General features: G+C 45.8%; 1 protein-coding gene across 8 annotated transcripts; it reads left to right on the top strand.

The window, feature by feature from the left end:
- Positions 1 to 886: 886 nt before the first annotated feature.
- Positions 887 to 13632, top strand: LOC109472165 (uncharacterized protein DDB_G0284459-like). Of its 8 annotated transcripts, none has more exons than XM_019771747.1 (10): positions 887 to 927; positions 2148 to 2667; positions 3207 to 3302; positions 4044 to 4109; positions 4634 to 4867; positions 6553 to 6575; positions 8263 to 8384; positions 9044 to 9230; positions 9657 to 10186; positions 11728 to 13632. In XM_019771747.1, exons 1-10 carry the CDS (start codon positions 902 to 904, stop codon positions 12276 to 12278), a joined length of 2355 nt encoding a protein of 784 aa, XP_019627306.1. In that variant the 5' UTR covers positions 887 to 901; the 3' UTR covers positions 12279 to 13632. The 8 variants fall into 8 exon arrangements, with proteins under 8 accessions (XP_019627306.1, XP_019627304.1, XP_019627305.1 ...); XM_019771745.1 differs by adding an exon at positions 10511 to 10588 and having other exon boundaries at positions 9044 to 10186; positions 11733 to 11948; XM_019771746.1 differs by lacking the exon at positions 11728 to 13632 and adding exons at positions 10511 to 10588; positions 11523 to 11721 and having other exon boundaries at positions 9044 to 10186.
- Positions 13633 to 13720: the final 88 nt, after the last annotated feature.

The following is a 13720-nucleotide window of genomic DNA, read 5'->3' as shown; positions in this document are numbered from 1 at the left end:
CATATCGACTGTAGATCACTCCCTTCGAGTATGATGGCTCCGATTACCCTCGTCCCCTTCTCCTAACCTCACGTAGATTTTGACTTCCTATTTAAACTAGGAAAATAAACTAAGTGCAAGCAGACGTCGTTTGTCTTCGACGGCAAATGAAACTTGTTTGCGGAAAGTTCCGTTTTGGGACAGAGATTTACCATATAAGACCGTGAGACTGTGAGATGTCAGATGTATAGCTTGAAATCCGCCACACTGAGCCAACCAGGGGAAGGGGTCCGTTCTGTTGTTTTAACTTCAGGAATTTGGCTGGGAAGACACAGGCCTGGAAAGACATAAGCTGGTGAGAGAGATGGTCTGTAGCGGCGGTGGTGGGAGGGTTTTGCCGGTCGTTCCGCCGGCCGTATAGCGTGTGTTATTTTGGGTGAGACATCGAGCATGTGTGGACTGCAGCTGTGTGTCATGAACAACCGGACAAAAATAGACGGCAGAATTTTACCCGCACCCAGTCATAGGAGACTAATCGGTGATAGCCAGAGTGCCTAGCCTCTAGCAGGCTTTGGGAAGCGACCGGAAAGAGTACAAATTGGCAAAATAGACAGATGATATGCCATTGGAGTTGGTCCGTGCTATCTAATTAAGAGAGCGTCAAATTGTTCTCTTAGCGCGGACTAACTCCACTGGCATATCATCTGTCTATTTGTGCATTTTCTTCTCTTTCCAGCCGCTTCCCGAAGCCTGCTAAAGGCTAAAGAGTGCTCAGTAAGTCGCGTCCGTCCTTGCTCAGTCAGAACAAATAGACCAGAGTAAACGTTTTGACTCGGTAGTCAAAGGACATCTTTGTCTCGTCGAGTTACTTCACCTGACACTCTTGCCTTCAACCGTGTCCGAAAGGTGCGCTTGCAGAGGCATGAAGAGGGAAGGCGTCTCAAGCGTGTGGGCGCTGTGACTAGTGCGAGATCTGTGGGGTTGATTCTGTGACTGTTGTGACTAACAATTTTGGGGAGATCATGATAAACAATAAACAATAGTGAGCACAGATGTAATGTAATATTGGCATCATCTTACACAATATAACACAAAGTGCGTAGCATAGAGAGTGACCAACAATGACGCTAAATACAAAGTTTGGTGAGACACACCAAAATATATAGAAATAGGCAGATCCTGTCATTGCCAATGCCACATCTAGCATTTTTTTAGTTTGTAAAAATGAGACGTTGCCTCAAAATTACAAAAACAAGTGTAGTAGTATCAGATGTCAATCATGAAAAACAGAAGATGCAGAAAATATTGACATGGGTAGTATTGGTTCGATTCCCCATGACTGCATTGAATCGTTCTGCCACAGCACCTCCTATGTCTAGAAGTTGTATTCTTGTACTCTACATTTCGATGTCGCTGTGACATGTCATCAAGGATCTAGAACGTTCACTGAGAACTAAATATAAACCATTACGTCATGATCTTGCGAAATGATTCGTAAACAGGAAGTAAGCAGCTCGTTCCATATTGGCGTTGACGCAGCCCTGCCGGACTATATCGGGCCGAGGTCAAACCCACCCTGTCACCGCGGTATATAAGCGCGAAACAACTACGCAATGCCCATGAGAATAAACCGACTTTTACTAGTACTGTAGATGTTTCTGCTCTTGTGCTCAGTCTGACAGGTTAGTGATAACATGACCTACTACTTAACATCTCTTAGAGCGGTGACAGGGCACAGCGGTTAGTTTAGTGGCTAGTGGTGCCTTTCTTCGCTTCTTGAGTTGCTACGCTGTGTGTGTGTATCTTTTGCGGTCGTCTATGATCAGTGCCTTCTACTTGTAAATCGGATAGGAACATCATGACACATGTATCTGTCTTTATACAAATTCTACACTTCCCGCTATACATTAGCCTCTACCAAGCTTCGTTTAGCGTATCAGTACTGTAGTTCTGTACCGACTCCCCATGTGATTGTATGTCTGTGATTCTCTGTAGGCTTCAGCTGATGAGATGCTATGTGTGTATCTACTTGTAAATCTGATAGAAATACTCCGCTAGCATTTGTCATCTATACAACAAGTCCTAAGGTTACACTCTTCTTCCCGCTAGTATATATCAGTATCTCTGTACTGAATCCTGTGTGATTTTATGTCTGTGATTCTCCGTAGGCTTCAGTTGATGACGTCTCTCGGAAGTAATTTCGGACACTCATCGGGAGAGATTCGCGCGCCGGACTTGGGTCTCGTCATGGAGAGCCTGGAGCGGGACCTGTCGTGCCCCGTGTGCCTGGAGATGTTCAACAAGCCGGTGCTGCTGCTGCCCTGTCAGCACAACCTGTGCCGACACTGCGCCGAGGACATCCTCACCAACATGGGCGGCTGGGCGCGCTACGGTGGGTCCTTCAAGTGCCCGACGTGCCGGGACCAGATCACCCTGGGCCGCCAGGGCCTCGACGGTCTCAAGCGGAACATTCTGGTGGAGACGATCATCGAGAGCTACCGGGTGGCGCAGTCGGCGGGGATCAAGACGGCCCCTCCCGGCGGCGGGGCGTACTGCAGGGACCACAAGGACGAGAGGGTGAACTTGTACTGCGTGACGGACGAGAGACCGATCTGCGGACTGTGCGTCATCGGGCAGCACAACCAGCACAACATCATCGAGCTGCAGACGATCTTCAAGGAAAAGAAGGTCGGTTTGATCATTCCTGAAATGGTCGACATCTAAACATCACCCAAATAAATCCTGATATGACACATTCCCAAGCAGTGTAAAAAGCATTTAAATGTAATACTAGTGCGTAGTATTAACTGTATCTGTAGTGTTTACTGTAGCTGTTGATTGATGCTATCCATGTGCCAACATGTAGTGAAGAAACTCTTATGTACAGCACGGCAATGTTGACATTGATGTTAGCACCTCATGTTGTTAGCATTAGCATAACGAATGGGATAAACGTTGAGCATCTTATCGATTTTCAACCTTGGTCTATAAAATATAATGATCGTGACGGTCAGCTTTCCAGCTATAAAAGACTTCCCAAATAGAAAATTAACATATCTGCCATACTTAATTTTGTATTGTAAATTGGGTATGTTTTAGTATGATACTAGTAATCTCTGTCAAATTACACTATATATCATGTGGGCGTTTTCATTCGTGAGTGTGTGGTAGCATCATATTTCGCAAGTCTTAATCAACGGCTGATTTCTTATTATGTATCTCTACAGGAAAAGATTGAAACGGAAATGAACAGACTTCAACAGAAGAACAGTGACATGTCCAAGGAGATGTCAGACATACAGGCCACCTTAAGGATAATAGAGGTAAGACATACCTGTCTCTTCCATAGCCTGCTGTATTGAAATAAACTACTGAAGGAGGAATGGCCTGTCGGTAATTTTGTTCTCTGTAACACTCTTTAACTTAAAGGCAGTACGACTATAGAATGTAATCTCCAAGCAGATTCTGTGGGGCAATGGGACTTTATACTGGCCGCCTGTGTCCAATGGCCTCCTGTAACTCCCCTTGCCCCACATCTGCTTGGAGGTTACATAGAATGGTCGACCATGGCCAGAAATCCAATCCATTGCTAAACACATGCATCTTTATCTTTCAGTAATGTCTTACTGTCACACATGCCAACGTTCAGTATCCTTGCAACTCATGACGCCATCGTCTATTCCATTTCTTTACAGAGCTGTGACTAACAGCGATGATCCTCCAGCTTCACACTCGCATTCACATGCCATTAACGGCTCCTGCTTTTCCTCCACATTGAATCACATCTCAGATATTTTACACATATATTATTTCAGCTCCCATGACTGGCCCATAGCAGAAATTTCCCTTACCACATACATCGCCAACTTGATGGCTCATTCAGCATGGAAAGCGTATGGTTACTTGCCTGTGTTTAGGCATGGTTGAGTCGTAGAGTTTAGACAAATGAGGGGTATGCGTAGACGTGTAGACCTAGCCGTAGTGGCGTAGACCCACCGTCGCGTGGTGTGGGGAGTCCCCTGACGACACCCCCTCACCCTGCGACACCCCTGCTCTCGTTCAAGGGTGATCCCGGCCCGCGCAGGAAATTCAGATCCATTTACGGACTGCACGACGTCGCAGACGTTGAAGTAAGTAGCGACGAGCTACATGTACATCGAAGGTACTCATTAAACAAACAGATTCTTGATAAACACACAAACAAACAAACAAACGAAAAATGGTATTAATCACCGAATACACTTTCCGTATTTCCAAAACCGGCCCTCTTCCCTTGGTATACTTGTCAGGATTTTATTGTTGTAGACTTTCGTGATGCTATTTGAAGGTATGCATTTAGGTATAGACGTGTCCTAAGTGTTGTCCAACTCCAATGTATTATGGATAATTCGATAAAAACAGGGAAGAGTCTTTCATATTGTACGGTTCGACATTGAAACTTAATTTACATCAACAGATATAAAATGCATTCTATACACATGTATTTAGTTGTTTAATAGCTTAGTTTTCAGACCCAGGCGCCGATATATATAACACATCCTTTCCTTTCAGCTACAATGATCACCAGGGCGTGGATGCAATATATAGGGGCGAGGCGTTGTACAGTCTTCTAATATGTATCATTCTAACCACTGTCTCTTGCTACTACTCGCAGAGTAAATGTAAAGACACGAAGGCAAAGTTGCTATCGGAGTGCGACTCGCTGATAGCTTTGATAAACGAGCGGAAGGACGCGCTGGTGGAAAAGCTGGAGAAGGAACAGCGAGAGAGCAGCCGGACGCTCAGGGAGCAGATAGCCTCCAGACAGACCCGGCTGGACAAGTGCAAGAAGACGGCGGCCTGGGTCGAGGACATGCTGGGCAAAAAGGACGTCGCGCAGTTCATACAGGTGCGTTCTACTAACTCGTAACGTACGTTTAGCCTCTACCGGGCTTCAGAAGCGGCCGGAAAGAGTAGCGATTGGCCAAATAGACTGATAGCATTCCAGGGAAGTTGGTCAGGCTAAAGAGTACAGTTTGGCCAATTTTTGCTCTTTCCAGCCGCTTCCCGAAGCTTGGTAGAGGCATGGAGGTAGAAAAACAATCAGAGCTGTAGCAAAATACTTCGATGTATACAACCGTATAGACATGTTTATAACGTACAGACTTCTAGGTCTAAGAAAAGATGAGTCGGAATGTGTCTGAGAAGACTGTCTGGTATCTAGGGTCACGTCTAGGTCCTAACACCGCCTCATAACAAGGATAGAAGAGGGACGGAAGATGTTCGACTCCATATGTGTTAGAAAATAAAATTTTCGACCAATCGTCATTTAGAATTTAAAGTTAAGGAAGATAATATAGGGGACCGTGTAAAGAATTATTAGCTGACGTAAAATGTTATGATGTTTGTATAGCAGTTATATACATAGTGATCATACCATTTATTACCACACGTTACAGCTGTTTTCTTATTCACTGGTCACAATGTTTGTTTAGCGTGGTTTGGGTATGAAGCATTGTTGCAATGTTTCTCTTACACCGAAGCAATACTGGTAGAAATAACGAAAGTGTTGACCCGTTTAGACCTTGAAATCCAAAACGACATCTAGATGACAACTTCACAGAAAGTGATACAAAGCTGACACCTGTGATCATAGAGTTCCGGCATAGTTCCGCTCTATATACTTTAACATCTCATCCGATAAAAAACACAAACACTTCAACTTCCAATCGATACAAATTTTAGGTATGTCTCTTGGGGGCTAGAACGAGTAATCGACACTAACATCCACCTTGAAAACGTATCTTTGGAAAATCTATATGGGGAAAACGCTAGTAACCATGTCGTGGGACACTAACCCCCTCCCAAAAAGTAGTCCAATGTAGTCTCTGCTAATGCTACTAATGGGGGCAAGGCGTGAAAGACCTCGTTTCGGGCCTGGAGTGTTTCTGCTTCGCTCACCCTGCAGTACTCTTCCACTGTAGCGTGGAGAGAGGAGGGCGGCGGAACACTGACCGTTTGTTTTCCGTGTTGGATTACGACATACCTGGCTCGACTTAATACAGAGCAAAGACTGTTTTGCGACATTTGTGCACTTGCCAGTCCAGTTCCAAAGGGCGATGCTCTGTGTTTTGAAAAAGTTTGGGCAACTCGGCACTTAACGTGTCGTAAACTAAACATGAGAATATTTGATAAGCAGATCCCGACTCGGATTTCTTGGCCGATATCGATATTTTTGACATGACGTTTTTAAAACACGTACGTTAACCCCAAATAAATGTTTTAACTGATAAGTGGGTTTCTTTCCAACCCACGGCATCATCTTGGCACAAGAATTGTTGACGGGGTCACTTGATATTGTTCAAAATGTACAACAAGATATCAGGTGGAATCGATATGTCAAACATACAAGGGGTACCGTCGAAAGTATGCAAAGAGGTCGCAGAACACTCTCAGATAAGATAAGATATCAGATGAGATACGAACACAGTATGATGTTGATATAACATGTTGTGATGAATGTCTCCTGTTACAATTCTGTGCGACTAATATTGAATGTTCTTATCTCTTCCATGTTGTTCCTGGTCCGAGCAGAATGTACCAGAAATTGAAGAGAAGTAAGTGCGTTGATGACTACATGTCAATATAGTGACTCTCTAACTTCGCAGTGGCCAAGTATTAATCACCTACATTAACGTATGACAAACAAAACAAGCGTCATGGGAAGAGAAACATGGTCACTCAATGTTGTCATATTTGACGTATTTGTTTATAGGTCAAAAATCACATCCTCGACATTCCATATACATGACTGTAACTGTGTCATAGCCTCCATGGCCAAATGTCGATGCGTATGCAATGCTCGGGGGATTCAGTGTTATTTGGGTGATTCTTCACGTTATAACGTTATAGCTAGGCAAGCGACGTCATCCCTGCCTGAAAGTTTAAATAGGCTGTCGTTAGGTGACAGTTACATCAACAGGTTGCAGCTGCCTTCTAACCGTTGGAGATATACGACCTAGATTTGAAATTCCTCCTTTCTGACACTGTCCTTAAAGTCAGCCACCTGAGATCTATCTCCCTGTTGTGCCATGACGTTGTTTTGCTCGGTGACGTAGTTGACATTGTTGCGGCATGAACCACCGTCTCTGTAATAACCAGGAATGTCGGCTTGGACGTATCCCAATCCAGTCTTGGTAGCTAAACATGGACGTTTTCCTACCAGACCTAGCACAAGTTGATAGATTTAGTCTTGTGTTTGTACTCACACATGTCCTTTATTTGTGTTGCAGAGTGTGTTTGAAAGCTGCATGGCGTGACCTTGTGCGCCTTAAGTTACTGCATGGGTGACCCTCTCCCCAGTCAGGAATATTTTCCGCTGGAGAGGCACCAAGCTGTCGTAGTAGATGGATAACACGCTTCTTACGTTACCCTGGAAAAATGGATTCATTTTCCTATACACAGGGCTCGATACTTGTATATGATTTGGCAACCCACATAACTTCTATGGCCAAAAGTATAAAATGTTCATTGCTATGGCAACCAGCCCTATCTTGGAGATCAAAAAGTGAACAAGCCAAATTGGTATATTATCTTAAGTGTTTCAGATGTGTTTTGAGGCTTTTATATATCTATTTCGTTGTAGTGGTCCTGTTTTCCCTAGAGGACGGGATGCTTCTAAGGGGACGGGGGAAAACGACACCGCCATAAAAGAAGTATCAAACGCCTCGAAACACGCATGAAAAAACACTGAGTTGGTCCCTATCTCTGCTTGGAGATTATAAGAATCGAGCCCTGCCCGGTATTCTCTGCAAAGTTGTGATGTAAACCACCCTGTGAACGGTTGCGTCATCGGGGGATGGTGTGTGTCTAGAAATGCCCTTGTCGTTCCCCTGCTTCCTCTGCGTAAATCTGCTAATGGGTCTGCATGAGCGGTTGCGGTGTCAAAATACCTTTTCGACCAGAAGCTGACATTGAAAACGATGAATGATTTCTCAGTGACATCGGGAAGACAGACTTCTTGTGGTCAATCCGTTTCTTTTTGTTGCCCCTTTACTGTCTTGGCTTTCTATCTATCTACTGTGTCCGTTGTCTGGCTTTCCGATGCCACCCACAGGGGTCATACTCTTCGTACTGACGACACATAAACATCTAATTAACTTGAATACTAATATTGGGTTCCTCCACTCCATCCTTCCGATGACAACATCGCAAGAAATGTTTCTCTCCAATGCTGTACAGTAATACGAAAATGGGTCATAACGTGGGTAAAGCCTAACGTCTGACGATGTCCACACGTTGCAGAATAAGTAAAGAGATCGCCCAGGAGGTTGAGCCGAGGTCGGAGGATGCTGAGGCCATCATCCGCTATGATGTGGACTTCTCCGCAGAGAGGGAGCTGATCGGCAAGATGGACTTCTGCCAAGGTGCGTCGCCGCTGCTTACAGAAAAGTCTCTCTCCCTCATTACTTACACTCTGGCGTGATGCCAATGCCCAGTAGCTTAGCCGTAGTTTAGCTGAATCGTCGTCTTGTCGTTACCCTACTGTAATCTCCAATCAGATCTTTCGGACGCTGCAAGACAGTTTCGAATTGGCCAGGCAGTATCCATTTGCCAGGCAGTTACCATTTGCCAGTCGAAGGCTGGGGTAAAAAAAGGTACCAGTACAAAAAGGAAAGCGAGATAAAAACTCCTAAAATCACGCCTAAACATTTGCTTCGAGAGTAACCCTACTGGGATACCGACAGGCTTATGTCTGTCCACGCAACAGTACGCAGGGTCTAGACATTGTGAAACAGAACAGCAGTTCCAGTTCTAGCTGGAGACGTACCAAAACCAGCCACAAAACTATGTATCTAAGCCTGCCTTAAGGCTCACTGCGTTGAACCATAGAGTTAGAAAATCAGACTTTTACCTCCATGGTTGAACAAAAATTAATTGTATCAACCACATTTCCAATGCATGTACTTAAACGGGCGACTGAAAAAGGTCCTCATTGCTCTGTACTTGTGAAAATTGCTAATCTGTTAAACCGGTCGAAAGTGATGAAGTCTCTAATGGTCAATGGCCATTTTGTGAACTGCAGGCGAGGAAATCCCTTTCCAAGACTTGGTGGCGAAGTACGTCAAGACTCCCCTGACCAACGACGCCGACGACGACGCCTGCTGCGCCGGGAACCGCGACGACGACGTGTCCCCGTCTCCATCCACGTCCTCGTCCTCGTCTGACGGACGGTCGTCCCTGCTGGACACCCCGAGGAGACGGGATTACCGGTCTGCTGATCGTGATTCTGATTATTCTTCTCTGTCGTCTTCGTCTTATCTTTCCCGCTATGATTCTTCCCGCTCCCGCTCTCCCACCTCTTCCTATGATCCCTCCACTCCTCGCACTTCCCGTCGCTCTTTCCTTGACTCCCTGTCCTCCTCGTCCTCCTCGTCTCGGTGGTCGTCTTCCCGAGACTACAGTTCTCTCCTGTCTCGGTCGTCCACCCGGACCACGGCTGCGGACGATTTGTCCATGTCTCCCCGTCCCGCTCGCAGGCAGCTCCGCCGCTACACAAGATCGCACACATCTCTAGACACCTCGACAGATCTTTCAGATTATAGAAGTAGTGTAAGAGGACTTATCGGTGACATTAGGAATTCGTTAGATCGTGATCGTGCACGTGAAGGTGACCGTGACGATTCTTCCGACTTCAGGAGTTCTCTGAGAGACCGAGGCTCGTCGGCCCTAGATAGAGCCGACCGAGCAGCGACCTCCTCCCCGGCAGATGACGACTTCGGGAGCGCGCTCAGGGCGCGCCGGACGGCCGCGGCCTCTGCGTTAGAGAGAATCGAGAGAACGACTGCGGCCCTGCTAGACGACGCTTCGGACTACAGAAGCCCAAGCTCCTACAGAACAACCTCGGCCCTGGACAGAGCCAACTCAGCGCTGGAAAGGGGTTCTTCCGCCCTGGAGAGGACGTCGGCGCTGCTGGAGGGAAGGAGGGCCGAGAGGACAGACAGAGCCGCCGCCATTCTCGGAATAGAAAGAGATAGAGACAGAGACAGAAATGAGAGCTCGTCAACCTCTTCGAGACACGACGACATCGACACCTCTTCCATGTCGCTGCTGAGCCGGAGTGCGGCTCTGAGGAGGTCAGCAATGGCAAGACAGTCTTCGTCAGAGTCAGCAGAAGCTGAAGCGACACCCTCCGATCTTAGCAGCAGATCCGCTGCTGGAGGACAAGGTACGGATTTAAAAAATCAGTATTCTTACTTTCTTATCCTATAGCTAGTGCTTTCTTTTAGCCTGACATGACTACTTTTCTCCCCTTTTAGAACGAGTTAGAATCATCAGATTCGACTTTTGCCGACAGACGAGACGTCTACGTAGATCTTTAGCGCGGCAGGCTGTAGGTCAACAGTAGAGGACAACATTACACATTTTATTTCCGTTCCGTTCCATACCAGTATTCGCCGTCTACATTCTCACATATCCTTAGACATTCCCGAACCCAGTCACACCCTTGTAACGTTACATGTTCTGATAACACGTTCGATTGCACCTATAGCCCCAGAGGAACCCGTGACGACTGCAGGAACCCCAGCAGTTGTTCCCCCAAGCGAAGTCCCAACCAGTGAAAAGCGAGGTATGCGGTTGCAACGTGTTCCACTCCTTCACTCTCCTTAACAACTCCTCTCAACTAACGTCCTTGTTGTGTGCGCGTGTTTGGATGTTTCCTCGTTCCTAGGCCCTTCCCTGGGTTACTGACATGTAGTTTTTCTTCAATCAGAATTAATCTTCATTTCTCTTTTGATTTTTTGTTTGTAACATACACTAAGGTTCATGTCGATTCTACGTACAAACCATACTACTGCATCAACTAACTTGTAGACATAGACTTTCAGTCGTATCAGTAGTATTCAATAGTCTAGTATCTACATAAGTTTCGTATCAGCACCATCAAGGAAGGCTTCTGGTTGGAGCCAACTCACAATCACTATTCAAAAGATTTGGGTCGGCCATTTTATAGTCGAAAAGTTTTGCAACTCTGCATCAGACGGTTTCTCTCAGACGCCTCTCTTGAAGAACGATGCATAGGAAGTCTAAGAAATCGGGAGGTACTATTTCTAAAAACTTGGTACTACTTTTTCTGGGCTAATGACAATTGTTTCTAGGATGTTGTCCTCTAGATCAGTCCTCTCACTGAGCAAATGCGTTGATGATTGTGAGTTCCTCATCTGAACTATGCAGGTGGGCCGAGTGGGTGAGCGGAAAGAAGACCTAATGTGACTCATACACGCTTCATCATTAGAGCATTTGACGTTTACTGTGACACGTTGACACATCATTAACCTCATTTACACGTAGCTTTAATAGGCCGAAGAAACGAGAAAAACGGAGCTGAACTTCACAAATATCAGGCGACTGCATACTAACTGTTGACCCTCTATCTTTCGTCCATGTGTGTTAGCTAGCGAAGGGGTGATCTTCTTCATGCAGGTCCTAATCGTAACTGCGGCTTCCTTGTCGTAGATGTTAACGTTAGATCTAAGTACACTAACGCCGATCTTCTTTATTAGATCGCAAACCGAAAAGATGGAGGCTGAACGAAATGATGAACTCCTTGAAGTGAATTTTCTTCATCCGGAGGCGCTTTGGAGAGTGTCGCACCGTCAGACAGAGACTGACTTTTACCGGAATAGTGTCCACGTACCTCCGGGCTAGTTGTTCTTCTTGTCTGTAAAGAAATATAAGACTGACTGGGTCTTTTGTTGACAACTCCTGGCCAGGTCTTGCTGTTCCGATTGGATCCCAAAACGGCGCACAGAGACCTGAAGCTGACGAACGGCAACCTAACCGTGGAGTGGGACCCGGACTACGACATCGACGTAGAGGATAGCGTGGAGCGCTTTGTCGGGTACAGCGTGGCCGTGCTGGGCGACAAGGCCATCTCGTCCGGTCGGCACTACTGGGAGGTTGACGTGAGCGAGAGCCGCACGTACCGCATCGGCGTGTGCTCCCGGGACGCGCAGCGGGACAGCATCATCGGGAACACCGAGGACGGCTGGGTGCTGCGCCGCAACGCTCGCGAGTACACGCTCCGCCACGACGTCAACTCGCCCATCCGGCTGGCCATGCAGCACGACCTGGACAAGATAGGGATCCTCATAGACTACAACAGGGGCGAGCTCGCCTTCTACAACGCGGATATCGGACTGAGACTGCACACGCTGAAAGCACACTTCGTGACTCCGATTTGCCCGGCCTTCTCTCTGTGGGACGGTGTCGTCACCGTGGTCTCCGGATGTCCATGGCCAGACTTCCTTCTAAATTAAGAGAAGAATATATACATCACCATCCGATTGACTAAGGAAACTACGTTTTTGTATATGCTATACACGAAGATTAATCGATATGTTATGCCGAACACCACCCTGTTGCACATTGGGTCTGGATTTTTAGTTGGACACTTGAGCTTTCACCAGCTTTCGATTAGAAATGCTATAGGCTCATGATGCTGCATACGGAACAAATCACTAGCATTTCATTTGCGCTGGATGAGACAGGGTACAAGTCTCTGGACCCACATAGCCAGCAAGAAGCAATATCAAAGTCTCACATATGCACATGCCTCGTTGCTTTTGGCATTGTTTTAAGCAATTGTAAATTCTCAAAGTAAGATGACGACTTTGTGTGAATCACTAGCCTATTATTAAGCATGTACAAAACAACATAAATAGAGTAACTAATCTATGAAAATTGTCAACGTAAAAAAAGAAACATGAAACAACTATCTTGAAAACCTTGCATTTGATGCGGGATGACGTAAGAATCTGACAATGGTGTATTTTTTTCTGGATATGATGATAGCAATTATTTTCATGATGTGTACCGACGTAGGTGTGTACTGATGTAACGTTAGTTGAAATGATTAAGATCAGTCATTTAAGACTAAGATGCTGCAATACCGAACATACGAACGTTGCGGCCGCCATCTTTGTCTGACTTGTAGTTGACCTTGACCTTGACACAGTGTGTGTCCTGCCAGTACGTGCAAGCTGACTACGAGAACCACACGAAATATAGATGAGAGTGCAATAGTTTTGTCTGAAATGCGTGCCAAATAAAGACAAACTATTCCAGAAGTTGCAGATAGGAAAGAGCTTGTCATGTGAGTCAGAAGATATAAAAGGGAGAAGACCCTCCCCTTGAGATATGTGATGCCATTATTTGTTGTGTGTGTAACATAGGCATACTTAGACATTCATATTGGGGAACTCCTCGGTTACGTCTAGCTAGGTGACTCCTACTTTAATGTGTAGAGATTGTCCATACATTCAAATACCTACATATCGTTTTCCTATGTTTGTGGTGAAGTACATGTCACAACAATATGTATGAATATGTATTATTATAGCCGCATCGCCACAGACAGGACAGGGCAGGATCATGTTTCACTGAGGCCGCCCATGAATAGCAACAAATTCAGTGACAGAGCAACATATTTTCAATCTTACTGTCTGAACCTCTTGCTGATACGATTCGTTGTATGGATGCCACGCCTGCCTGTCAATTATATACACAAACTGCTGGGTTTCTTCAACTGTGCTCGTAGTTATATGTCTCAGAAAGCATCACTATCTGGTGATATCACTGCTGTTAAAAAAATAATAAACACTTCATTTCACATTTGCGAATGTATCATTTCTTCATGATTACGATAACAACAAGGATGATGGTGAGAACAAGTTGAGTGGGTGATTAGATTTTCACTGAT

The sequence above is a fragment of the Branchiostoma belcheri genome, unplaced genomic scaffold (assembly GCF_001625305.1).
Source record: "Branchiostoma belcheri isolate BF01 breed outbred unplaced genomic scaffold, Haploidv18h27 scaffold27, whole genome shotgun sequence".
Classification (NCBI taxonomy): Eukaryota; Metazoa; Chordata; class Leptocardii; order Amphioxiformes; family Branchiostomatidae; genus Branchiostoma; species Branchiostoma belcheri.
Note: the sequence above shows the minus strand (reverse complement) of the source record. Positions and strands in the feature narration are given on the sequence as shown.